This window comes from Stenella coeruleoalba (assembly GCF_951394435.1).
Source record: "Stenella coeruleoalba genome assembly, chromosome: 1".
Lineage (NCBI taxonomy): Eukaryota > Metazoa > Chordata > Mammalia > Artiodactyla > Delphinidae > Stenella > Stenella coeruleoalba.
In genome coordinates, this window is record NC_137169.1 from 186,310,197 (window position 1) to 186,337,623 (window position 27,427).

General features: G+C 38.4%; 2 protein-coding genes across 6 annotated transcripts in view; one reads left to right on the forward strand and one right to left on the reverse strand.

Annotated features, from left to right (window-relative positions):
* FIRRM (FIGNL1 interacting regulator of recombination and mitosis) overlaps positions 1–17,649 on the reverse strand; it is a 45,591-nt gene extending 27,942 nt beyond the window's left edge. For 2 of the 5 annotated variants that reach the window (XM_079912465.1, XM_079912464.1), the window contains exons 1-8: positions 17,480–17,630; positions 13,716–13,755; positions 12,191–12,279; positions 10,497–10,601; positions 9,640–9,780; positions 7,202–7,367; positions 5,417–5,501; positions 3,537–3,675 (exon numbers count right to left, since the gene is read on the reverse strand). In XM_079912465.1, the coding sequence (XP_079768591.1) occupies positions 3,537–3,675; positions 5,417–5,501; positions 7,202–7,367; positions 9,640–9,780; positions 10,497–10,601; positions 12,191–12,279; positions 13,716–13,755; positions 17,480–17,590 (876 nt within the window). In that variant the 5' untranslated portion in view covers positions 17,591–17,630. Of the gene's footprint in view, positions 1–3,536; positions 3,676–5,416; positions 5,502–7,201; positions 7,368–9,639; positions 9,781–10,496; positions 10,602–12,190; positions 12,280–13,205; positions 13,688–13,715; positions 13,756–17,479 lie in introns of those variants that run through there. The other 3 variants (XM_079912467.1, XM_079912466.1, XM_079912468.1) reach the window with 3 other exon arrangements.
* A 68-nt stretch (positions 17,650–17,717) lies between these two features.
* On the forward strand, positions 17,718–20,482 carry METTL18 (methyltransferase 18, RPL3 N3(tau)-histidine). Its single transcript, XM_079915279.1, has 2 exons — positions 17,718–17,855; positions 19,119–20,482. Exon 2 carries the CDS (start codon positions 19,328–19,330, stop codon positions 20,447–20,449), a length of 1,122 nt encoding a protein of 373 aa, XP_079771405.1. The 5' UTR covers positions 17,718–17,855; positions 19,119–19,327; the 3' UTR covers positions 20,450–20,482.
* Positions 20,483–27,427: the final 6,945 nt, after the last annotated feature.

Consider the following 27,427-nt stretch of genomic DNA (forward strand, 5'->3'; position numbering starts at 1 on the left):
GTTACCAAGCCTCTCTATGAGGGTGCAATGTGGCTTACACTAAGGTTACTGTGAGGTTTAAATAGTGTCTGACACTTAGGCAACTTAGCTTAATAAATATTGGTTGTCATGTCATCCAAATGTGTAATACACACTATACTCCAAAGAGCTTTAAATTAGTACCTTAAAATTAAGTCAAACAGATACATTATTATCTTTAATTTGGAGAATCATTTCAAATGAAATAACTTTATTAACTGTGTATGTTCAATCTCTTTACAAAAATATATCAAAACCTTAATTAAACCAATCAAAGTGGAATTGAATGATCCACTAATTGAGTATGACCCTTCATTTTTACCTTTTATAAAAATATTTGGAAATAGTCAATTTTCCTCAGCAAGAGTAAGTTAGGTGAAAATTCACCTCTTTGATAATTATGAACTCTCTCATACACTGCTATGGAAGTTTAAAAGGACAGAGATTAAAAATGAATCTAAGATACTTATAAGATACTCAATAAGAAATTTTATTCAGCTTAGATGTCACATCACAAGAAACTGTTATTGACTTCATGATTGGGTTCCTACCTTTACTCACATAGGCCAACCTGCAATTCTCCAAAGATCACACTAGTCTAATTACCTGCTTATACTATCTCCCAACCTAGACTATAAGTTATTGGAGGCAGAAAGATATGGCTGATTTAGTACCCAGCACATTTTCTGGCACACAGTAAGGACTCTGGAGATAGCTGGTAAATGAATTAAATGAATAAACGGTGACACACAACTTATCATATTCACCTATTTTAAATTTTTCTTTCTCATTCAAGAGGAAATTGTATAAGATTTGGTTGAAGACTCTGGTTTTACTTCATTACTAAATAGCATACCACTTAAATCTAGAGCTGATTTTCACATTTTCAAAAAGCAAGTGTACAACACAAATACTATCCCACCTTGATTTACTCAACTGTTTAAGTCAGAAAGTTTGCATCTCAATGCCAATAAAAAAGGAGGGGTGGGGATATAAACAAGGAAAACCATTTTTAATGTTTCAAAATATTGAGTATTCAGTCTTCCTTTCTTTAAATAAAACAAGAAAAATACCAATAAAATCTGAAGGTAGTGAGCAATGAATCTAAGTGTAGGCAATACATATAAAAATATGAGTCTATTTTCTGAATATAACTTTCAGTAAGCATTCTACGAACAAAAGTAGGAATTACAGTGCAAATTAAATTTATATCTAAGAGTGTTACAAATAAATTTCCCTATCTTTATAGAAAAACTAAATTATTTGTGGCTAAAAAGCTTGTTACAAAGTCTAATATAACAATCTCATTTTGAAACCACGTTCAAGACTTAAGAGAGAATAAATATCAATTTTAGAGGCTGTCACAGGTTGAACTGTGTCCCCTAAAAAGACAGGGTGAAGCCCTAACCCCCAGTACCTTTATTTGGAAGTAGGGACATTGTAGGCGCAATTAGTTCAGATGAGGTCATACTGGAGTAGGATGTGCCCTTAATCTAACATGACTGGTGTCCCTATTAGGAAGATGATAAGAAGAGACAGGGAGAGGACACCACGTGATGATGGTGGCGGAGACTGAAGTTATACAGCTGCAAGCCAAGGAATGCCAGTGACAGCAGAAACTAAGAAAGGCATGGAGCAGACTCTCCCCTAGAGCCTTCAAGAGAACAGGGCCCTGCTGACACATTTCAGACTTCTATCCTCTAGAAGTGTGAGCAAACAAATTTGCCACCTGATTTGTGGTAATTTGTTATAGCAGCCTCAGGAACCTAATTTAGGGACTGATACATCTACATGCTTCCATAAACAGCATATTACCTATGAAATCTAGAGGTTTTATTCTGACGTTTTTAAAAACAAGGTGAAAAAACTGCTTGGAAGAATTTAATGAAATAGTTTGATTCTTCAATAAATATCAATAGTGAACAGCAGAGGGCGATGCTAATCAAAATTTAGAGTTAAGAATGGAGAAACTACACAGACCTTCTCAAAGCTCCATTTCAGGCAATGGACAGTAAGTAGTGCTAGTTACATTTAGCAGTACCAAATAAGTAAAGAAAAACAAGTAAGGCAAAACATGAAAATTTGCTTGGAAAGTTTACTATTTAAATTCTCTGATTTTCATATACAAGCAGTTTATATACACTGAACTTGTGTATTCAATACTTCATGTACAAATAGCTATCCTGGTCAGGTACCCTCGGGATCTCTCTTTCTTCTTCCATTATAGACTATACTGTGGCTTGGGCTTTCCCCATCTCACTCCTGTCCAGGAATCTCTGTCTAATCTTACTCTCCAAGTAACTCTAACTGGGGGATCTGTGGTGTCAAGATAAGCAAGATGGAAATTGGAAAAAGAGAAGGTTGAGGTTGAGGATACAGAGGTATAGGATAAAGGTGGATAGGGGAACATCCTTCCTGCCATTGACACAGGATACCCAACAAAATGCCTTCTCCTTTCGGGAAGGTGAGGGGAATCAGAAAGGGTATATGAAGGAAGCGGGGACAGAAAAGAAAAGGAAAAAAGGATGTAAGGGAAGGACAGATAAAGAGAAAAAGAAGAGAAGCAAGAAGGAAAGGGTGTGCCCCTTCCTAAAGTTACTCCTCACTCCCTCTTACCAACTTCAGGGCCCCTTTTCAAACTTCCACCCTCCTCTCGGGTTTGTCTTTCCAGATCATCCCTGCCCCATGAGTTGTGATCAGTGTTTAGGAACTGGATGAATCCTTACATGTCCACCCCCATAGCTGCTGGGCAGGGAAGAGCACAGGTACAGAGGAATACCCTGTATCAGTTTGCAGGTCTACAACAGGAAGGGATGTTACTGTTATTCTACGGAGAAATATTTAACTCATTTTCCCACTGAAATTATTGCTTATAACTGTGAGGTCCTGACTACTATTAATCCTATAATTTAGGACTATTACGAGTTAAACAAACTTTAAAGAGCTAGTGTGAGAACAGAAGGCACTATGTATAAACACTCTTATAGGAAAATATACTGCAATTCCCAATAAGCATATTAAAAATTTTTAGAATACAATCTGTTTTATAAAAGGGGTGCCAATTCAACACTATAACTTTTTGAAATCAATATAAATGTAAGTATACACCAAGTATACACACAGCTGTATACTGCATCTCTACAGGTTGTAATGGATTGGTGAAGAAAAGGTTGACTGTGGCTATATCATCAAGACGACCTTAAATAAATACAGGACTAAGGAATTAGATTTTTGTCCAAGGGTAGAAAAGATTCTGAGGAGAATGCCTTGACCAACCAGTGAGTATATAAAAAGGCAGGGACAGATAGACTATAGACGGAACGAAAGCACATAGGGGTCTAATGCAATGCTCTGAGTGAAAAGTAATTATGGGCTGTAAATAATCCCACAGGTTGAAAACAAAAACAAAACAAATTAAAACCCTTTTAGGTAAACTGATCCATAGATCTAAATGAGATTTAGTAACTGCCAAAAGAAAAAGAGCTACAGTTCACAGTGTGGTTAGACCATATTTTTACCTGGGCATCTGATTGTGTCATCTGCTCAGCTAACTGTAAACAAGAACGGAAGGAGAAAAGAATGTCTTCGCACAAGCTAGTAATTATATCTTTGTGTTTCAGCTGACTCTTTATAACCGACTGGTGCTTAAGGCTCTGCCTAAATGAATAAAAAGAAAAGAATATAATCACCACAAGTAACATATCAAGTAACTTAGGACCATAAAAATATGACTTGAAAGAACATGTAAAAAATCAAAATGCATCATATATAACAGACACGGCATAATTAAGATGTACTGACGTTACCTCTGAAGCTGTCATGTTAGTTTGAGTAAGTTGATAATTTTTTATTTCTCCTTATAAAATATTAATTGAACTCTTACCTATATGCCAGACACTCTGTGAAGCCCTGGAGATAGAGGGGTGAATGAAAAGACACAATCTCTGCCCTGTCTGCATGGAATTTGTGGTCTAGCACAAAAGAGAACATTAAATAGTGTAAGAATAGTTAATTGATTACAGCTGTGATGAATGTTAAGCTGGAAGAGTCCAGGATGCTACAATAGAGAAATCTAATCTAACTGATTCTCAGGGTGAGGATGAAAAGAATGCTACCATCAAGACGTAACACTTAAACTGAGAACTGAAAGATAAGCAGGAATTAGCAAGGTGTAGAGTACAAGAGAGAAGCATCCCAGGCAGAGGGAAAAGCTGTGAAAAGGCTCTGGGACAGGAGAGTTTGTTATGTTTGAGGAGCTGAGAACAGGGAGAGCGCAATGGAGATGGGCTGGTGAAGAAGGCGGGAGCCAGAGAGGATTAGGTTGTTACTCTTAGTAAACTGGGATGGATTTTAAGCAGTAGAGTGACATGATCTGATTTACATTTTTAGAAGATCAGTATGAATGCTGGATAGAAAATGAATCAGAGCGGGGCAAGACTGGAAGATATTCAATGGTGATGGTGATGGCGATGGCGATGGCGATGGCGATGGCGGTGGCGGTGGCGGTGGCGGTGGTGTGGTGTGGTGTGGTGTGGCTAATTCACTGGGCACTCACTGTGTGACTTGCAGAGTTGCAAGCATTTCACACTGATAAACTCAATTCTCACTATAACCCCACAAAGAAGGTGCTATTGTTATAACTCCCACTTTCAGATGAGCAAACTAAGACTCAGAGAAATTAACCAAATTGCCTAAGAGTTCCAGAGGGGTAAGTGATTTCAGAATGGACTCAAGCATATGCGGTATGACTCTGAGTTGACACTTTGAATCACTGCATTATTACTTGTTGGCAACGTAATGACCTGGTGGTGCAAGAAAAACACCTAAGACCTGAAAGTATTACACTACCTTTAATGTTTTATGCATATGTATAAAGTAGAGATTCTTAACCATTTTTACATCTCAACTATATCTCCTCCCACCCCCAAGAATCTGATGAATGCTGTGGACACTCTCCCTAGCAATCCTTCATAACGCTCTAGTTAAAATTATAAATGGAATTAAAATTGAACAACTCAAAAGTATATAATGAGGGGATTATATTCAACTCTAATTATGATTATTAATTTATCTAAGGCTGGAAGTAGGATACTTGATAGTCAGTTAAACAACAGTAGCAGTAGGCACATGGTTAAGACCCATGGCCCATTATTTCAGATGTACTAGCTAACTGAGTAGAACTTTTTTTAATTTTAGAGAGAGCAGAATAAAGAAGTATGATTTAGTTTGGGAGCTACATGTACAACATTTGGATTATAAGAGAGCAGTGTCAGTAAACATTGTACACACCCATACAAAATGTTTTAAATGCAATCTAAGAAAACTTACAAATAATTAAGACTTTTGGATATGGAAAATATATTACAAAAAGTAAAAACAAAACAAAACAGAAACTTACTTAATTATAAATTTCCAAGTATTGGCATGAAATGCATGGTCCATACTGGAAATAACAGAGCAGATATCCAGCAATGAATGAATAACTACAAAGAAAGATAACAGAACTCTTAGGACATTCAAAGGTCATATGGGGTGAGTTTCTTCTATATTTAAAAATACCTACTGAACAATTTTGACATTTGCTAAAATAGGCAATACAATTTGAAAAAAATTATCTCAAAATAATTAGTGAAAGTGTCACGCTTTTGATTTAGGGTTTTTATAAATTATAGAAAATTAAGTTTGATGTTTATACCTACTCTATGACCTAAATAAAACTAAAAATGTTCAGTGGACTAAAAATTATGCCCTATTGTAACTGAAACATTCCACAGATATTCAAATCAAAAATGACAAAATATACTGCTAAGGAAAGAAAACCTAACAAGGAAGAATCAAATGAATTTGCACAGTACTCATTAAGGCTTGTACTTTGCCTGAGGTAGATTATTTGTTACAATGGGCACAATAAACCCCCTTTCTGTGTCCACGCGCTTAGTCAGTTCGCTTCCACAGACCCTGGGCTTCGCGACATAACTTGGTCAACAGGACAAAAATAAACATAAACCAAGCAGAGACTTTAAACGTGCCTGCACACTGGGGCCTGCCCTCTCTTGCTGCTCTTAGGACCCCTGAGGCCATCAGCAGGTAGCTGAGCCTGGGCTAACCTGCTGCATGATGGGCTACATGGGACTGGCTCAGGACATTATCTCTCCCTCTGCCGACAAACGACCGTGAGTGAGGTCAGTGACCACAAACTGAGTGAGCCAGTTACACCACGTGAAGCAGAGAAAGCTGTTCTACCTGAGCCCAGCCTAAAACACTAACTCAGAATCATGAATAAATGAAACAGTAGTTGCTTGATTTCTTTCTTCCTTCCTCTCTCCCCCCCTCCCTCTCTTTCCCTCCATCTCTGCTTCCTCCCTCCCTCCCTCCTTTCTTTTTTCCTTTCTTTCTTTCCTTCTTGCCATGCCACGCGGCTTGCAGGATCTTAGTTCCCTGACCAGGGACTGAACCCAGGCCCCAGCAGTGAAAGCACCGAGTCTTAACCACTGGGCGGCCTGGGAACTCCCTAGTAGTTACTTTAATGTAATAGATTTTTGGGTTGGTTTGTTACAGAGCAAAAGATGCCTGATAATACTGCACAAAACCACCTTACTCTCTTTATGCTGAAGCTATGAATGCAATCTTTTTATTAGAGTACTGCTTTTCAAACTCTGGGCCATGATCCATTGGTAAGTGATGAAATTAATAAAGTAGCAATCAGCAATTCTTTAAAAATGAAATAGACTATAATAGAGTACATTATTTCAAGTACAATAAATAAATGTAGTATATACATACACATTCACAAACATACATACAAGTACGTAATTATATGTGTTCCGGGAAGAAATGCAAACTTCATTTCTTACTATGAAGTTATGGTTTAAAAACACTGAAAGCTACTGCTTCAGAATGTGGACTACTTTAGAGGGTATAAAATTGCATAACTTTCTTTGTTAATCACTGTGGAGTAACAACCTACTTTGAACATTGACTAAATATATAAATCTATGTTAATGCATCAAATATCAATTTTACAAAATCTAAAATTTAAGAGATTAAAAGTTTATTGGGTAGGATTTAAATTTTTTTACACGATATAATGAATCATTAGAAACATTGGGTTCAATAATTTACCTGATGTACAGTTTATAGTCAATATACATCATATACTAAGTAGTAAGTTTTTTTCACTCACCTACTACCATATTCAAAATGTCATCATTCTCATCTATTAAAGGGTCAATGCAAACCATATCCAGCAGTTCCATTAGCTGCTTTTGAAGAGAATAGGCCTCCTTGAAAAGAGCCTGCAGAAGGTCTGAGACTAGGTGTAAACGCCCAGAATAAACAGATTCGCTATTCTGACCACAAAGGAATAAAAACGAGAGAAAAAGCAAATCATAAAAAACTCAAGAGCCAAATTTATTTTAATTCATTCTATCAGAGCTCATAAATGTAATGCTTTTAGAGAGTAGGTGGGTGGGGAGCATATGCAAAACATGGGGTGCAGAATAGCATCAGAATGTAAGTTGGTGCAGCCACTGCGGAGAACAGTACAGAGGTTCCTCAGGAAACTAAAAATAGAATTACCATGATTTAGCAATCCCACTCCTGGGCATATATCCGGACAAAACTATAATTCAAAAAGATACATGTATGCCTATGTTCATAGCAGCACTATTCATAATAGCCAATACATGGAAACAACCTAAATGTCCATCGACAGATGAATGGATAAAGAAGATGTGGTACATATATACAATGGAATACTACTCAGGCATAAAAAAAGAACAAAGTAATGCCATTTGCAGCAACATGGATGCAACTAGAAATTATCAGACTAACTGCAGTCAGAAAGAGAAAGACAAATACAATATGATATCACTTATATGTGGAATCTAAAATATGACACAGGGACTTCCCTGGTGGCGCAGTGGTTAAGAGTCCGCCTGCCAATGCAGGGGATATGGGTTTGATCCCTGGTCTGGGAAGCTCCCACATGCCGCAGAGCAACTAAGCCCATGCACCACAACTACTGAGCCTGCGCTCTAGAGCCCGCGAGCCACAACTACTGAAGCCCGCGCACCTAGAGCCCGTGCTCTGAAACAGGAGAAGCCACTGAAATGAGAAGCCCACACACCACAATGAAGAGTGGCTCCCACTCGCAGCAACTAGATAGAGCCCACGCACAGCAACAAAGACCCAATGCAGCTAAAAATAAATAAATAAATTTATAAAATAAAAAATATATATGACACAAATGAACCTCTCTATGACAGAAACAGAATCACAGAGAACAGACTGGTGGTTGCCAAGGGGGAGGGGGTTGCGGGAAGGATGGAGTGGGAGGTTGGGGTTAGCAGATGCAAGCTTTCATATATAGAATGGATAAACAACAAGGTCCTACTGTATAGCACAGAGAACTATATTCAGTATCCTATGATAAATCATAATGAAAAAGAATAGTAAAAAAGAGTAAGGTACATATATATATAACTGAATCACTTTGCTGTACAGCAGTAATTAACACAACACTGTAAATCAACTGTACTTCAATTAAAGAAAAGAATTCTCACCAGCAAAAAAAAAAAAAAAAATTTAATGATTCTTAGTGAATGACATATTCATTCATTAAACAAATGTTTAGTAAACCTCCATTATACATAGTGTATTTGAGAGATGCAGGTATGTATAAAATATGATTTCTGACTTCCAAGATCTTACAAATATAGAACTAAAAGGGAGCTAAATAACATTAGGTCCAGTGCATGACATTTCAGTACCCTGTCACCAAAGAGAAGCATTAGTTAACTAGCAATTTTCATTCATCCAACAAACAGCATTATCAAAACTTCCTGTGACCCACAAATCCTAGGCTAGCTTTTGTGCTTTAAAGCTGTCTCAGGACTAAATAAGGGTCAGTGTCCCTTTACAGGCACCTAATTGTTAAGCAATTTTCATCTGAGCCACCAATGCCATGACAGAAATATTTGAGGATCCCTGCGACTTGACACAAATCTGTACCACTTCTTTCCTTATCAAGAGGAAATAGAATAAGACAACAACAAAACTGCAAGAGCCCCCTTTTTAAGATTTCTTTATAACTACTTATTTTGAAACAAATATTTACATACATGCTCTTTGTTCTATGGAAAAATGCACTGCAATAATATAGGTTAAAATGTAAACTTATGAACAAATACTATAAGCACCACAAACTCAGCCCCTTTGCCCATGGATTTTAGGCCATTTAAAGTGTACTTAGGGCTTCCCTGGTGGCACAGTGGTTAAGAATCCGCCTGCCCATGCAGGGGACTCGGGTTTGAGCCCTGGTCCAGGAAGATCCCACATGCCACGGAGCAACTAAGCCCATGTGCCACAACTACTAAGCCTGCGCTCCAGAGCCTGCAAGCCACAACTCCTGAAGCCCGGGTGCCTAGAGTCTGTGCTCTGCAATGAGAGAAGCCACTGCAATGAGAAGCCTGCGCACCACAACGAAGAGTAGCCCCCGCTCACCGCAACTAGAGAAAGCCCACGCACAGCAACAAAGACCCAACTCAGCCAGAAAAAAATAAATAAAATTTTTTTTTAAATGTTAAAAAATAATAAAGTGTACTTAGACCCATCACTTACCTTACAATGTACAAATGTACTTTTGATTACATGTAGGACTGAGGAGGGAAGACTGTGAATATTTTCTAGAATGATGGATTCCTGAGTGGCACAGACATGCTGAACACATCCTGTAAGAGCTCCTAATAGCTGTACCATTGTCTGGAAATATGGAAAGAAGTTTCATTCAGAATATATTTTCTGTGTACCTAAAAGGTGTCAGACAATATGCTGAGTGCTAGGGATACAGCAGTGAGCAAAATGGACCCTCTCTCTGTTCCTCGTTACACATAACTACAGTCTGTCAGAACTACAAATATTAAAAGTGGCTAGGAACTTCCCTGGCAGTCCAGTGGTTAAGACTTCGCCTTCCAACGCAGGGGGTACAGGTTCGATCCCTGGTCGGGGAGCTAAGATCTCACACGCCTCGTAGCCAAAAAACCAAAAATGAAAAAACAGAAGCAATATTGTAACAAATTCAATAAGGACTTCAAAAATGGTCCACATCAAAAAAATCTTAGGGAAAACCCCCCCAAAAAACCTGGCTAGCCATTTGGTTAAAAAAAAAAAGAAAAAAAGAAGAAGTTGGAATCCTAACCCACAACATCAAAGTATATGGCAGGTGTTCTACACATACGCTTTAGAATTACAGGCAGGGCATGCTACCTTGATTACTTGTCTTCTTATACGAGTTTAGGTATTTACTAAGCATGAAATTGTATAAGAAATTCAGAATTTATGTTTTTTGCAATATCTTTATATCTTTAATTCTATAAATTTAATTCTAGCATTGGGGCATTATATAGAGAATATAAAGTTAATTAATATTTCACACTCTTTAAGCTCTCCCACCCCCCTTTCTAATATATTTGACATACCTGTAAAATATTTCTTATAGTGGTCTGGATTTCTAAATTTTGGCTTGATAGTCCTCTGGCTTGACTGGTTAACTCATACATCATGTCATCATATAATCTCACAGTCTGTGAAAACAAAGCAGGTCATAAACAGTAGTAACAGAAGTCATTAAAAAAGGAAAGGCGTATCTTTAAAGAAATAAATTAGATTTGATTTTGCATTATTAACAGCTACGGGATATTGTCTAGTGTAACAACCGCACCTAATAAAGTTAATAAAATATATATTTTGTATAGTGTTTCTATAGTATTTCTATTTTTTGTATACTATTTTTCTACAATAGAATCTCCTTAAAAAAAAAAGCCTCCAACAAAAATTGATTTGTCTTCCATTTCTGTGATTTGAATCTACTTAATAACATCCATAAAAAAATATCACTCAAAGTTCATTTTTTGGTGATGTAACAAAAGTGCTACTCTTACACTTAAATAAATAAAAGATGATATCTTAACCAATCAACATCCATGTGAACATTTACAAGGATATTTTCTGGTAGTGGTAATGAATTTGTGCTGAATTACCTATTCACTTGTTTTCTAACCAGTTCCCCTTTCTGACCAACTCAAAATACTGTTCCTGGGTTAGAGACATAGTACGTGACCTCAGAACTAAGTGTTTTTGTCTGTGAAACATTAGCCAACCTAAGATCTTAATACTCTCAACAAGTTAAATGGCCTAAACACTACACTACAAGAATAACCATAGTCAGCAACACACTGTAACTAAAGAGGGTACTGCTTCCCATAAGCCTGTTAACACTCAACATCTCGTTTTCATCTATATACTAGCCGGACCTTTTTTTGGCAGTCAAGAACAAATTTTAAGAAACTTTTTAGATAGAGAACAATCGAGTGAATATGAGTAAAAGGAGTTCTGATAATTATTTGTTTCAAAGCTAAACTTAGAAATCCATTCAAGTAAGAGATAAGTTATCATAAAAAAAATGTTTCATTTTGTCACCAAAGTATGTTTAGTTCCCACAATTAAAAAAAAAAGTTATGACTCTGCTTTTCAGAGAAAAGGTATACCACATATATCTAAAAGGTAACAATGCAGCTGGTGAATCTGATATTTTCTCTTAAGTTACTTGATTTTACCAATATTCCAGCCATTTTTATTCTGAGGCTTCTTTAATAAATTTTGGCTCCATTTTTCCAGAAAATGAAATTTAACAATTATTAATAAATTCTACAGAGAAGATAAAGAAAGAGACTTAACTAACTTCATCATCCATCCCAATTTTCAATGAAGAGCTTTAAAATACAAGAGTATTTAAAACCAACTACAAATAATGTAAATTCAATTAGTAAAGGATCCATAGTCTCTGAAAATATGTTTTTTAATCACCTAATGATCATACTGACACCATCATATTCTCACATAAGATCTATTTTTAACTATTTTATTTGTATTTCAAATATGTGATACATTGGGAATTCCCTGGCAGTCCAGTCGTTAGCACTTGGCACTTTCACTGCTGTGGGCTCGGGTTCAATCTCTGGTCGGGGAACTAAGATCCCACAAGCCTCGCGGCACAACCAAAAACAAAAAAAGTGATACATTAAGAAATTAAGAATAAATGGTCTAAAACTGAGGCCAGATCTTAACAGCCTTTATAACAAGTAAATTGATTAAGATAATAATAGTACTATACCTTTGGAAGCACTTGTGAAAAGAAAGTCTGTTCCAATGTCAGGTGGTTCATATGAGGTAAAAACATTTCTACAATAATTTTCAGAATTTCTATAAAGGAAAATAGTAACATATTTTGTAGCAATATTAAGTCATGTCAGCCAACAAAGGTCACTACCCTTTCCCAGATTTGAGAATATGTAAATACTAGCAATCAAAAGCTTTGTACAGTTTCAAAATGCCATATTCTATGTAGAGAAACTATTAACAGTTAAACAACCTGAAATAATAGAAAAATTTTAAAAAACAAAACAAAACAATGTATGTGTACAGCAACTGAAGATCAGTTAATGGATGTGGGTACATCTACTGAATAGGATCTGCTATCATTAAAATGATTGTTAGAGATCGTTTAAAACCATGAAAAAATGTCCACAATACATTAAGCTAAAATGAAAAAACTTCCAAATAGTGTAATTCCAATCTTAATATATATATAAACATGTATATACAAAGAATAACCGATAGGATGGCAGGAATATATAGAATCAAGATGAGAATATCCTATGCCAAAATCTTAAACATTTCAGATTAATGATTGTTTTATTATCTTTTATGTTTTTCTGCATGTTACAAATTTTCTATAATGAATATGTACAACTCTCATACACAGGATAAAAAGTAACTGTTCCTTAAAAAAATCAGACCCCACAGGCAGCACACAGATCCAAGATTATAAACAAATATTCCACAACCAAGTGAAATGTAAATAGAAAACTCAAAATATATGAGTAAACTCTACCTCTCCTCCTAACTAAATAAATAAATTACGTCAAGTAAGATTAATGAAGACAGATGAAGAAAGTCAACTTTTCCAAATGACAAATTTGTCATGCCTAAACAATCAGCCTTTTGTAACTTAGAAAGTATTTTCTAATTGACACTAAACATGTTAAGAGGCTGAAAGTTATTAAGTAGACTGCAAATTATGTTATATATTGGCCTAACCAGTTTAACAACTAACATTTACAATTTACAATGTGGGGCTTCCCTGGTGGCACAGTGGTTGAGAGTCCGCCTGCCGATGCAGGGGACACGGGTTCGTGCCCCGGTCCGGGAAGATCCCACATGCCGCGGAGCGGCTAGGCCCGTGAGCCATGGCCGCTGAGCCTGCGCGTCCCGAGCCTGTACTCTGCAATGGGAGAGGCCACAACAGTGAGAGGCCCACATACCGCAAAAAAATAATAATAATAAAATAAAATAAAATAAAATAAAATTTACAACGTGCTTATACACACATTATCAAACAGAACACTTTTGGTATCTATCCAAAATGGAATTTAAAACTTTAAGTACTGTAATTTGAAGTAATTTGGTCATTTTAAGTAACTGAAGATTACAAAGGCTGTAACGCTACAATAGGAAGAATAAACTTAAAGGGTATACAAAACTATATTTAAATTTAAAGGGAATACGAAACTGGGATATGTGGGACTCAGGCCTTAAAGACATCAAAGTAATCGTACAATTAAGATAATTTTACTTACGAATATGCTCAAGCCAACTGTCAGAATGCTGATACATAGAGTAAAAAAATTAAGGAAGATACTAGGATCAGTAGTAAGATATTCACTACTGAGAACAGATTTTAAAAGGACCCTTCTTGAAGTTTAAGCAATGATCAGTAAGAGATTGAAATTAGACTCAAATTACTGGCTTAATTTTGCTGTAAAAAATGTAATGCTTACTAGGTATAATGAAATATAATGAAAATACTTTAAGGAAATGTTTTCAAAATCGCTCAGGGATAAACTTATCTTTTCAAATTGTGTGTAGTTATGACTTATTTCTGACAGATGAGAAACAGTCTATAATGATCCATGGGTTTCTGGTTTCTGAAACAGAAATTTCTTCCTCCTCAGCACTTCTATAGTACTTTATTTGCACCTGTCTTAAGTCACTGATCAACTCTTATCTTTTCATGTTACTAGCATATCTATCTTACCACCTTATCAGACAGAAACTCTTCTGCACATAGAAGCTTACAAATACGTCATAATAAATTATGCTATGTTCATTACAAACGTTAATGGTAATCACATTATAAACTATACACTTTTCTACCATTCAGAATAATTGTTAGAAATGTTTTCCTGTAAAAATAATATACAAATTATTAAAGTATGTGTCAATAAGAAAAATGAATAAGCCATAACTGTCACAGTAATACAGGAATTGATTCTTTTTCTGAAATCTTACTTTGCATATACATCTTACAGCAGCAATCAAAATGAAATATAGTCATTAACTCATTTTAGTTCAGTAGGGTAGAATTTGCATCGTGGATCAATTTCAGTAAAGGTCAAAAAAATTCTAGCCTCTTCCAAAATTAAACATAAGTTATAATTATGCAGACATGCAGGTAAAGACTGGAAAATAAGGGACTTCCCTGGCAGTCCAGTGGTTAAGACTCCGCGCTTCCACTGCAGGGGGCACAAGTTTGATCCCTGGTCGGGGGACTAAGATCCCGCAGGCCGAGCGGCGCGGCCCCCCCCCCCGCAAAAAAAAGAAAGACTGGAAAATAACGTGTGAAATGCAAAACATGAAAATAATTATGTTTGGGTGATGGAGTTACTGAAAATTTCTTTCATTTGTAGAAAAAGTGCTGAAGTAAAACCAAAAGCTGAAAAAAAATTTATCTAATGAGATTTTCAGGCAGTTTTAAAACATGACAATATCTTTTAGCCCTTCACTGAATGCTTACTATGTGCCAGGTACTATTCTAGGTGCTGGAGAAAACAAAATTCCTGCCTTTATGAACTTTACAGTACAGTGAGGAAAAGTAAAAAGAAAACAAAGTAAACAAGATAATTTCCATTAAGGTTGCTTCTGCTCTTTAGAAAACTGAACAGGGCAATGAGATAAGTATTACAGACTGGGTTTGGGAGAACCACCTAAGACTGAGGACACTGAAAATGGCTTGCTGGCGTGACATCTGAGCTGAGATCTGAATTATGAGATGGACAAAAGGCTGAGAGAAGAACTACGCTGAAGGATCAGCAAAAATGAAGATCCTGAGGTAGGTGAGCTTCATGTATATGTGGACAGAGTGTAGTGAGCTAGGTAAGCGAGGAAAAGGCTTAGAACAGGAGGAGCCTTGAAGGTAAAAGTTTAGATTTTATTCCTAATTTGTTAAGAAGCCACTGGGGTGGAGGGAGTGGTTTAAAAAGTAAACAACATGTTTTTCACTTTTTTGTGAACTTATTTTGGAGAATGGATTAGAAGAGGACGTGAGTAGAAGCAAGGGAGCTATTAACAATAGTTCAGGTGAGAGGTTATGGAGGTTTGAAAGAATGGTAGCAACCAGGATGGAGATAAGCATTTGGATTCAAGATATAGTCTAGGTCAGAAACAAAAGGACTTGCTGATTGGATGTGAGAGAGAGAGGACTGAAGGTTTTGGCTTGTAAAACCATTTATTTAGATGAAGAAGACTGGCGGGAAGAACAGGTTTGGGTTCTTTTGAATTTTAAGTTTGAGATGCAAAACCAGGTGAGAATGTTGATTTTTTTTTTAAATGTAAATAAACAAGCTTGGGAATTCCCTGGTGGTGCAGTGGTTAAGAATCCACCTGCCAATGCAGGGGACACAGGTTCGAGCCCTGGTCCGGGAAGATCCCACACGCCACGGAGCAACTAAGCCCGTGTGCCACAACTACTGAGCCTGCGCTCTAGAGCCCGCGAGCCACAACTGCTGAGCCCACGTGCCACAACTACTGAAGCCCGTGCGCCTAGAGCCCGTGCTCCGCAACAAGAAGCCACCACAACGAGAAGCCCGTGCACCGCAATGAAGAGCAGCCCCCACTTGCCACAAGTAGAGAAAGCCCGTGCGCAGCAACAAAGACCCAACACAGCCAAAAATAAATAAATTTATAAAAAGTAAAAAAAATAGGGCTTCCCTGGTGGCGCAGTGGTTGAGAGTCCGCCTGATGATGCAGGGGACACGGGTTCGTGCCGCGGTCCGGGAAGATCCCACATGCTGCGGAGCGGCTGGGCCTGTGAGCCATGGCCGCTGAGCCTGCGCGTCCGGAGCCTGTGCTCCGCAACGGGAGAGGCCACAACAGTGAGATGCCCGCGTACCGCAAAAAAAAATAATAATAATAAAAATAAATAAACAAACAAGCTTGACTTTCAATTATTGAAATCCCCCTATAAGCTTGAGAAGAAAAAGAGGAACCGTGTTTCTTACCTTTGTTCCCCCGAAGCCTAACACTGCCTGGTACATATAATATTCTGTACCTAGTAAAATTTTTTGAGGAGGAGGATGGCTTTTTGTTACCAAAATCAAAAATCCTTGAGGACAGCAGTTCCATGTCTACACGATAACTAAGAAAGCGCTTTGGTACCTAAGTGGGACCACCTGCCAATGCCCAGGTGAATGATTTCTATGTGACCGTAATATTTATATTTGGCTTCAGCTGTAAAAAATTATTTTTGCAGTGTTCAGACTCTCTCAAGTGAAGGTCTTGTTTTTCTTTTGAGTGTAGTTTTATGTGCTCAAAGCTGTTAAAAAAAAAATTACCCTTTAACATGAAGGGCTAGGACTCCAGGTACATTTACAACCAAAAAAAGATTCGACTTCTAAATGACCTGCATCTGGACAACGGAGACGTTAAGTACCTCACACCCAGCAGATGAAAGCCAATTAGCAAAGGAAGCAACTCCTTCTCACCAGCAATAAACCGAAAGAGGTTCAAAAAGGGGAGGGGAAGAACATTTGTATTTACTCAACATCTTTTACAGACTTGGCACCATGTCAGAACTACGTCCTTTAGATTCTCAAAACAGTGAGGAAGGTATTCATTTTCACCACCCATTTTAGAGATGAGAGCTCAGAGTACCTCGCTCTCTCTACTTCATCCAGTCACCTCACCTTACAGCTCAAGTCTGAGTCCTTGCCTCTCCCCGCTCCCGCCGCCCCATGGAAAAGTACTCACGCTTAACTGCACGTACAGAGCAACTCAAAGGCCCAGAGAAATGGCAGAAAACGCCACATCCACTGCCAAAACCACTGGCAGAACACCTCTGCAAGCCCTTCGGATGCCAAAGCCAGGCATGCCTTCGGTCTCGGCACCCACGGCTCTCGCACGCCCTTCCTCCCCTCGCTTACTCATCTCGCTCATCAACAGAGAAAGGAGAGGGTTGAAGCCGCAGGAACCCAACACGGCCCTGCAGCGGGTGTGATGAGACAGGAGAGAAGGTTGGAGACAGGCCCCACACCCCTCTCTAGGTGGAAGTGACAATGAAGGATATAAGGAGCCGAGGCAGGACAGATGGCAGTTCCCGGCGGCATAGCTCCTCCGGCCAGCTACTTAATTCTTCCAGGGGAACCGCGCTCGCCGGGACAGCGCGTTCCTGAGACATGCTTTCGCCCAAGACCAAAGCTTCGAAACACTCCCGCCGGAGCCAAGACCGGAAACTCCCACCGTCCCGGCAGGCCTTGCGAGCCAAAACCATAGAGAGGAAGGGCGCCGCTTTCCTTAGTGAGCCCGGGCCCCACACGACTGGGAATAAAGCCGGGCTTGTCTGGCCCGCGGAGGCCTCGACACACTGGTGCGCGCTTTCAGTCGGGAGGGTCTGGCCGGATTACCCTGGAGCTGGGAACCTGCCGGGGAGCTAGCGTCCACAGGTCTGGATCGCTGTAACGTTGCTTTTGAGACGCTTTGGGGGAGGTGAGGGCCGGGAGTCCACAGATTTGCTACACTCCGTCCCTTGGGGCTTTGAGGTTGCACATCTGGTGTCGGGTTTGACCTGGGACTTACAGCCAGAAATGACTCCAAGCCCCGCTGTGAAATGGGATAGAAACAGGCGCCTTCCTACCCACTTAATGTGTTGACCCTACTCTGTACGTCCTATGTAATGGGGATAAAGACCCACCTGCCAGAACTGTTGTGCAAATTGAAGTAGACGGTATATTTTAAGTGTCTAGCCAGTAGATACAGAGAAGAGTCTCTTTATTAAGTTGCTTCCATTTTCTACGGATCTCCCCGCACAGTTCAGTGCCCTTATTCTGTGTCAAGCTAATCTTTACTAATTACTCCACAGTTACCTCACTCCCAGTACACTTAGAGCTGCAGGTCTCCACGAAATGTTTGTAGTGAGGTCATCTGAATGAATTTACACACATCAGAGCATACCTGTGCCTGTTTTTAAAGGGATGTTCATTTATCAAAATACAATCTTGAAGTCCTGTTACTTGAAACGGTAACAGATTGAAGAGATTCTGGCAGTTTCGGAGGTTAATATGTTTGGGCAGGGTCGTGACAGATGAAACACACTAAATAGCTAGGCTTGTCATTTCCTGCCTGAGAATTTTGGACTTTACCTTATTTCTAGTTGTTGCTGCTGCTGTTATTTTGTTTGTTTTTACGGTTTATTCTCTTCTCCAGCTTTTTTTTTTTTAAGATGTCGGGGGTAGGAGTTTATTAATTAATTAATTTATTTTTGCTGTGTTGGGTGTTCGTTTCTGTGCGAGGGCTTTCTCTAGTTGTGGCAAGCGGGGGCCACTCTTCATCGCGGTACGCGGGCCTCTCACTATCGTGGCTTCTCACTGTTTTGGAGCACAGGCTCCAAACGCGCAGGCTCAGTACTTGTGGCTCACGGGCCTAGTTGCTCCGCGGCATGTGGGATCCTCCCAGACCAGGGCTCAAACCCGTGTCCCCTGCATTAGCAGGCAGATTCTCAAGCTCTGTGCCACCAGGGAAGCCCTCTTCTGCAGCTTTTGAAACCTGAAGGGTGTGTGTGTTTTCAAGTCTCTTTATCTCCCTGTCCCTCCACCGCTTTCATAGAAAAGGCAGCTGCTGGGGGTGGAGCAGGGGACTGTTTAATATTACATTTACATAAAATGTGTCATTTTGCTTTTTAATAACAATTTTCTTTTTTTTTTCTCCAGAGCTAAATTGAAAAAAGAGCAAAGACCTCTTAAAAGTCATTTGGAAATATCTCTGAATATTGTAACTGCTGATAAGCAGCTAAAGAGAAATGGATCTCCAGCAAAACTAACAGAATAATTGAAGCAGGTTTACATGTGTGTCATCAGTTCTATCCAGAAGTTGAAGAACCTTCCTTTGAGTTTAACGATTGTGTGCATTTTATGAGAGAATGACTTTTCAATTTAATTTCACTATAGAAGACCATCTGGAAGATGAATTAACATCCCTTGGAGATGGAGCTTTGGCCCTAGATTCCTCAGAAGAGTCTTCAGTCTCAGAAAGACAAAAAGGTACACATAGAGACAAAAAACGTCCTACAGAACAGTTTGACCTGCTTCAGGATCATTTGTGGGAGCATAAGTCAGCAGGAAATGCAGGTCCCTCTCAAGACACAGGCAGCTCACTCAATGCAGCTAACAGTTCAAGTAGCTTGGAGCCACATGAAAAACAGCCCTGCTTTAGAGTTGCCAAAGAGCATGCTATGCCTAAAGATTTAAAGAAAGTGTTAGAAAATAAAGTCATAGAAACATTACCAGGTCTCCAGCATATGAACGTATCAGTAGTGAAAACCATCTTGTTGAAAGAGAACTTCCCTGGAGAAAACATCATTTCAAAAAGCTTTTCTGCTCACTCTGATCTGATTACAGGTGTTTATGAAGGAGGTTTAAAAATCTGGGAATGTACCTTTGACCTCCTGGCATATTTTACAAAGGCCAAAGTGAAATTTGCTGGGAAAAAAGTGTTGGATCTTGGTTGTGGATCAGGGTTGCTGGGTATAATGGCGTTCAAGGGAGGTGCCAAAGAAATTCATTTTCAAGATTATAACAGTGTGGTGATTGATGAAGTAACCTTACCTAATGTAGTGGCTAACTCCACTTTGGAAGATGAAGAAAATGATGTAAACGAACCCGATGTGAAAAGGTTCAGGAAATCAAAAGTAGCACAAGCACTATGTAAATTCCGGTTCTTTTCTGGGGAGTGGTCTGAGTTTTGTAAGCTTTTACTAAGCAGTGAAGAACGTTTTGAAAAATATGATCTCATTCTTACCTCAGAAACCATTTACAATCCAGGTTATTATGGTCCTCTGCACCAAACATTCCTTAGATTGTTAGATAAAAATGGACGGGTGCTTTTGGCCAGCAAAGCACATTATTTTGGTGTGGGTGGAGGTACTCATCTCTTTCAGAAGTTTGTTGAAGACAGGAATGTATTTGAGATGAGAACACTCGAAATAATTGATGAAGGACTAAAGAGATTCCTAATTGAGATGAATTTTAAGTACCCCAGTTAATGCCCACTGAGTGTCCTAAGTGAAATAAACAAAATAACCAAAACTTGAATGTTCGATTTCTGCTTTGCTGTTATTTTTTTCTGAAATTATGATATTTAGGTTTGTTTATCCAAATAAGAGACCAACTATATTAGCGACATTGTACTTGCTAAGTGAGACTGAAAAAATAGTCCTCCTCAGCATTTGAAAAGAGCTCCTAGGAAATCATTTTGTGGGAAAGTTTTCTGTTCTCCACTTTCATTCAATTTGACCTTTCTACCACCTTTAGCATATAAATTTGTTCCCAGGAAAATCTGCCATTTTTTACCTCAAGTTTGAATTTCTTCCCAGTCTTTGTCAGTTTCTGTTCACATGAAGTGCCTGATCGATCACCATGCTGTTAATTCTAAAGGCATACATATGCATCACTAAATGATTCTGAATCTAAATATTAGATTGAAGGCCTTGGGTAACTAGGAAGAAGTTTTTGTTTTGTTTTATTTTTATATTCATTTATCTTGTATAATAAGAATTAGAATGCTGAGCAGTTGAATTCAACATTAAGATGGAAGAAATAAGGGGAATCATGATAGAGAATATAAAACTTACAGAAAACTTACAGTGCTTGTAGCCCTTTTTAGCCAAGGAAGTAGGAGACCCTAGGGTCTTGGTAGGAGGAAAAAGAATAGGAAACAGAATTCCAGATTCTGGGGAGTAAAGACTCTTCACTAGTTAAGTAGGGCAAAGAAGGGGAGAAAAAGTATTTTGATTCTAATGCAAAAATGTTCACACTTAACATATCTAAAATTGGGGTCTACCTTACTGTCTAATAATTATTGTACAACTGGCAGTATTTTTTTCCTTCTTGAAGGTACCTAAAATAATGGTACGACTTGGATTCAATGAAATGTGATATTTACTGGACATCTGTTAACTAGGCACTTTGTATATATCTTGCTTAATATTTATAACCTCATAAAGTATATATCATCCCCATTTTAATAATGATCATAATAGCTAACAGTTTTCAGCATTTACTATATGCAGGGTAGAAGAGATTTATATGTACTAACATATAATATTCGTAACAGCCCTGAATTAGGTTATAATTACTATCTAGATTTTATAAAGAAATTGAGGGACTTCCCTGGTGGTGCAGTGTTTAAAAATCCAGCTGCCAATGCAGGGGGCATGGGTTCGAGCCCTGGTCCAGGAAGATCCCACATGCCGCGGAGCAACTAAGCCCATGCACCACAACTACTGAGCCTGTGCTCTAGAGGCCGCGAGCCACAACTACAGAGCCCGTGCACCAAAACTACTGAAGCCCACATGCCTAGAGCCCATGCTCCGCAACAAGAGAAGCCCCCGCTTGCCACAGCTAGACCACATACAACAACGAAGACCCAACGCAGCCGAAAATAAATTAATGAACAACAACAACAAAAAAAATTGAGACTCAAGAAAGTAAGTAATTTGATCCCAATCACATTCCTGACATTCAGAATCAGAATCTGAACTGAAGTCTTTTTAAAAGCTTCACTCTTCACCACCCCAGTAGTCTTACAATGCCTATTTTTCATCACATATATTTCTTAGCACCCTTTTATTATTCCGAAATGAAAGTCATTGTTAAAGAAACTTATTTACACACATCATTAAAAATTATATGTATTATACATAAATCCCTAATGCATATATATCATATATGTGTGTATGTATGTATGTATGTATATATATATATATAAAAATAAAACTATAATATGAAGAAAGTCATTTATAATCAAATAATTTGTATTCCATCAGGTAAATGCACAGGAGTAGCTACTGAGAGGACATGTAGTAGTCAGATGCTTTTACCTAGGATACTGTTACTGCAAGTATCACAGCTACAATTCCAGATCCACCTACTAGATAAGGTAGAATAGGCCCTGACAGCAGTTTTAGCTAATTGAGGAGGTACAAAGCATTAGATAGAGTCCAATAACAATAGTCAGCATCAATAATTTTGAGACAAATAGGTATCTCTCAGTTCTCCAGGACAAATTAGATACCCAAAGAGGTGTCATCTAGGAGGCCTCTCCAGGAGTAGAAGAGACACCGGCCCTGAACGGGAGGGGGGTCCAGTGAAAACAGCAGGAGTCAAAGCAGAAGCCCAGTCCTAGGAACTAGATAATCCTGGGCATTAAAGATAATTCTGGAGGTGACAGCCGAACAGGGACACATCTACCCAAGACAGCTGGCAGCAAAAGAGACTTGAGATAAAATTATGGATATAAATCCAGGAGAAGGATGCATAGTGCACTTTCCCATGTAAATAGCTTAATTATTTAAAGAGGCATATATGTTAAGACAATGAGCTTTGGAGTCCAATACTTGGGTTAAAATTCAGTTTCCCCAACTGCAAAATGGGGTTTATAGTAATATCTCCCTAACAGAATTCTTTTAAGGAATAATAGTTAATATTGGAAACCTTTCAGGGAGTTTGGAGTTTTAGAGCATGAGTCACGCATTCTCCTTGCACTGGTGCCTTACAATAAATGCTTCACCTTCCTTCACTACAAAAAAAAAAAAAAAAAAAAAAAAGTAGTATTGAGCACTTACCATGCTTCCTTCCACATGGTTCCTATGTATAAATGGAAATTATTATGTTCATGAATTCTCATAATATTTTTCATCCTGTCATCCTGTTTTCACAATAAAATAGGAAGCCTTGTTCACTTTTCTTAAAAATTGGGTTTGTGACTTTACAGTTTACAAATCCCAGTTCAGAACTTGGAGAAACAAATAGATTCCAGAACTTTCACTGCCCAAGACCAACCCCATTCTCTCCCTCCACAACCCTCCCCAAACTTCACCTTGCAGTTTCCAAGTTGTCTTTTTTGGATGCTTTGGCATTGCAGAGCATTAAGGATGAAGAAGAATGCATCTTGTAAATTTTTTTCTAAAAACTCATTCACATGTAGCCTGTGTTCTGCCTTTAAACTCCCCATTTGTCAGATGTGCCTGTACCCTTAGTTCCATTTCCACTGCCCCACAGAGGCTCTCTGCCTGAAGCTCAGAAACAGGGGATGTCTCCATGCAGACCAGGAGCTGACACACTTCCTTGTCAAATGCAGTTGCCAATGACACATGTGCTGTATTGTCCTCAGGGGAGATGGGGTCTGATGGGGTCAGCTGCTCATCTAGAGGAGAAAATATGCCTTCACTCTTCAGTACCCTCCATAGTGTTTTATTCAGGTTTTATTATAGCTTAATACATAGCCATTTGAAAAAAAGAAATAGCAAGTAAACTATGTGACAATGTAAACTTGATTCTTTGCCTACACCTCAGCTAGAATTTCCTTAACTTCTCATACTGTGTTATGGTGGCACTGAGCTTGCTGATATTAAGTCTTTTCTTTGGGTTAAAATACACATTCAAAATCACCATCGTAACTTGGGTGCAGCCCAGCAGAGGAAACTCTCTGTGCCATAAAAGAATACTTTTTTGCAGCCCTGGGATGCAGCTTCTAGTCAACCAGGTTGGTTGGCGGAAGCTACAGAACCCTTATCACCATTAGGTAGTATCTCACAATTCCAATTGCTGTTTTCTTAAGGAATTAAAAGTGAACTCAGATAACCCTTAAAAATAGCTTCATTATCTATACAGGAATTTGTCAAAGTGCGTTTTCAGGAGAAGGATTAATACTCTGTTTGAAAGAAACAGTAAAAATTACAATAATAACAAACATCTTAGTAAGCTAAATATTACTAAAGAAAGTATTGTAAAGGAAGTGTGTCAGCTCCTGTTCTGCATGGAGACATCCTCCACCGTCACCCTCCCCAGTTTATGAGCTATGGGCAGAGAGCCTCTGTGGGGCAAGGGAAATGGAACTAAGTGTACAGGCACATCTGAGAAACGGAAAGTTTAAAGGCAGAACATAGCCTGCATGTGACTGAATTTTAGCAACAAATTTACAAGATGCATTCTTCTTGATCCTTAATGCTCTGCAATGCCAAAACACCCAAAAAAGGACAACTCTTACCCCTTACACAACAGGATAAGTGGCCGAGGAGGTTATGATCTTTAAAAATACAATGAAGGGAATGCTGCTGCTATCTTTTTTTTGTGGTGTATACTGATGGGATGGAAAAAGTCGACGTGAAGGTTTGCTTTTGGCAGTATGTACCATAAGCTTTTGCAGTAGAATCAGATGTACTCATTGTCACAGAACCCCCAGTGCCTCGGCCATGCTGCTGCTGGACTGTGGTGGCTTGGTGCAAAGAAAAAGACACTCTGCCCTCCAGGCAGACACAGCTTCAGGTTAGAGAACAGGATGGGGCAGGTAGAACAGGGCTGTTTTCAGCTCCATTTGCTCTCTCAGCACTTCTTAGTAGCCCTGTGCTTTAGCCTTACAAACTTCCACAACTTTCTGACTGATAAAATATTGGAAAATGGTCAGTAAACTGATGAACACCAGAGGATCATGTAACATCCACTAAATCCAGGAAGTGGAGGCTGTCAGAGACGGTGCTTTTCTTTTCTCTTCTCACAGTGATTTACAGTCTCTCTGTCAGGAGCAACCAGCACAATTCTATGGAGTAAGGTCTTAGGGATCTTATTTTACAGCAGGTGAACTCAGAAGGAATGTTTGAACTGCGGTATGAGCTACAGAGACAAGAATTCCCACGTAACCTCCCCCTGCACACTGGACACTGCCACGGAGGTTAACAACATGATAACTGGAAGCAGATGGCTACTGAGACCTGTCCCTAGCACCCCATCCAGGAGTCTCAGAGGGCTTTGGCTGTCCTAGCTGCACCATAGCAGCTGCACAGTTCTGAAAGCCTCTTAACATATCCAGTTAGCCACATAGCACGAGGATAGCTCTAGCAATTTTCTCAGCTTATTCTGAAATTCAGCAGGTCAGTGAGGTTCAACTCCTGGTCCCAATGTAATGAACAACAATCATTCAACCAGCCCAGTCATCTTTCAGATCTGAGGCGACAGAGAACTCAGTGCCTCAGAACCTGTCGACAACAAACCCACCCACCCTAAGAAAATTATTTAGTCAAAGAGGTAAATAGAAAAATGTATCATCCTCATTCTATTAATGGAAATCTGAGGTAGGAAAGGTCAAGACTTGACCACATTCTTTATGTGTGTCTATAATGTCCTAGAACTCAAAATTCTTCTAGATCTTTGCTGTTCTGGGCTAAATTATTTCTGGTGAATTTTTATAAACTTGACTCTGAACTTGTTTTAGATAGCATGAAAAAGAGTGTTTGGGGTGCATTTTTGAGAGGAGACTTTGTGTAAAAGGGTAGAATAAAGCCCTAGAAAAACACCAGTCAGTCACTGGCACACCATATTCTCATTAACTTATCTCTATGCCAGCTTTTTTATTATCATTGCTTTCCTACCTTCTGTGTTTAAAGAATCTTCAGAGGGAGCTACATTTTCAGTGATTTGCTTTTCTTCTCTGAGCTTTCCACAAATTGAATTCTGTTTCCTGTTTGCTTTGCTGTTTTCAAGCTTCTCCAAGATTTTTACAATAAGAACCAAAAAGATTCTCTCTTCTAAGGAAAATACCTCAGAGAAACATTTTCTTGGAAGAGTGGCCCACATGTTTCTAATGTGGAGACATTTTAGTACCTTTAACAGGAAATGTGTTCCGGCCTTTATTTTAAACATTAAATGTTTAATTTATTTTAAATATTTTTCATTTTCCAGAGTAGGAAAAATATCTTATTCTGTAATTAATATCTAATTCTCTTCCCAAAACACTTCAGAAATTCTTCTGTCCTGTCTCCTATAATCCTATAATTCAGCATAAAGAGAAATAACTTTAGAGTCAAAATCATTAGATATTTTTATGTCTCTGATAATTTTAGTTTCCTAACATCTATTACTATCATATTGACATTTTATCCAATTCCTTAATAATAAAGGACAAAAGCAGATGTCAGAGGCTGAATGTAAATTGCTCTACCCATAATTGGTCTAAAGAGGCATCTTAGTTAAATTTATTCCTAGATATGTTATTCTTTTTGATGCAATTGTGAGTGGGATTGTTTTATTAATTTCTCTTTCTGATAGTTCATTGTTAATCTAAAAAAGACAAACAAATAAACAAAACAAAACTCATAGATACAGAGAACAAAATTGCCAGAGGGGAAGGGGGTTGGGGTGAAGTGGGTGAAGGGGATTAAGAGGTACAAACTTCCAGTTATAAAATAAATAAGTCATGGGGAGGTAATATACAGCATGGTGTCTACAGTCAATAATATTGCATTTCAAATTTGAAAGTTGCTAAGAAAATAAATCTTATAAGTTCTCATCCCAAGAAAAAATTTTTATAACCTTGTATGGTGACAGATAGTAGCTAAACTTATTGTGGTGATCATTTCAAAATATATACATATATTGAGTCATTATGTTTTACATCTGGAACTAATATAATGTTGTATGTCAGTTATATTTCAATTAAAAAATAAAGACATCTTGTATGGTCCCACTGTTTGGTCACACATAAACGTGCATGGGAAGTTTTTACCTCTCAGGAGTATTGTAGTAAGAGGAAGAATTGAGCCCCCTGCTAGGAGCCACTTCCTAGGTGCCAGTCCATTCATGTTTAATCTTGTCCAATACTTAACAAATCAAACGGAATTCTGTACTATGCTAAAGCCCAAATGCATTCTCTTGCCAACAAGAATTCATCAAGTACTTATTGTATGTCGAAAAGACTATTTCCATCTTTAATAATTTCTCTCAAAGACACGTAATACTTCTAAGAAAAGTTTACTCTTGGGTTCTCTGGTAACCAAACACACTTCCAGTTACCCCCCTTTTCTCCTGGATCTTTATAGAAATGGTGTGATGAATAAACAAGTCCCCAATTATATTTGACTTCTGCGTGCCCCCTTTACTGTGACTTGTGCATTTCCTTTGTTAATCAAGAGACTTTGTCAAATTTAATTTATGAAGGGTCAGATATTAACTAATGGGAAACAGAACAT

Coding starts and splice junctions, on each gene's coding strand:
- METTL18 (XM_079915279.1), top strand. CDS start 19,328: ATGACTTTTCAATTTAATTTCACTATAGAAGACCATCTGGAAGATGAA.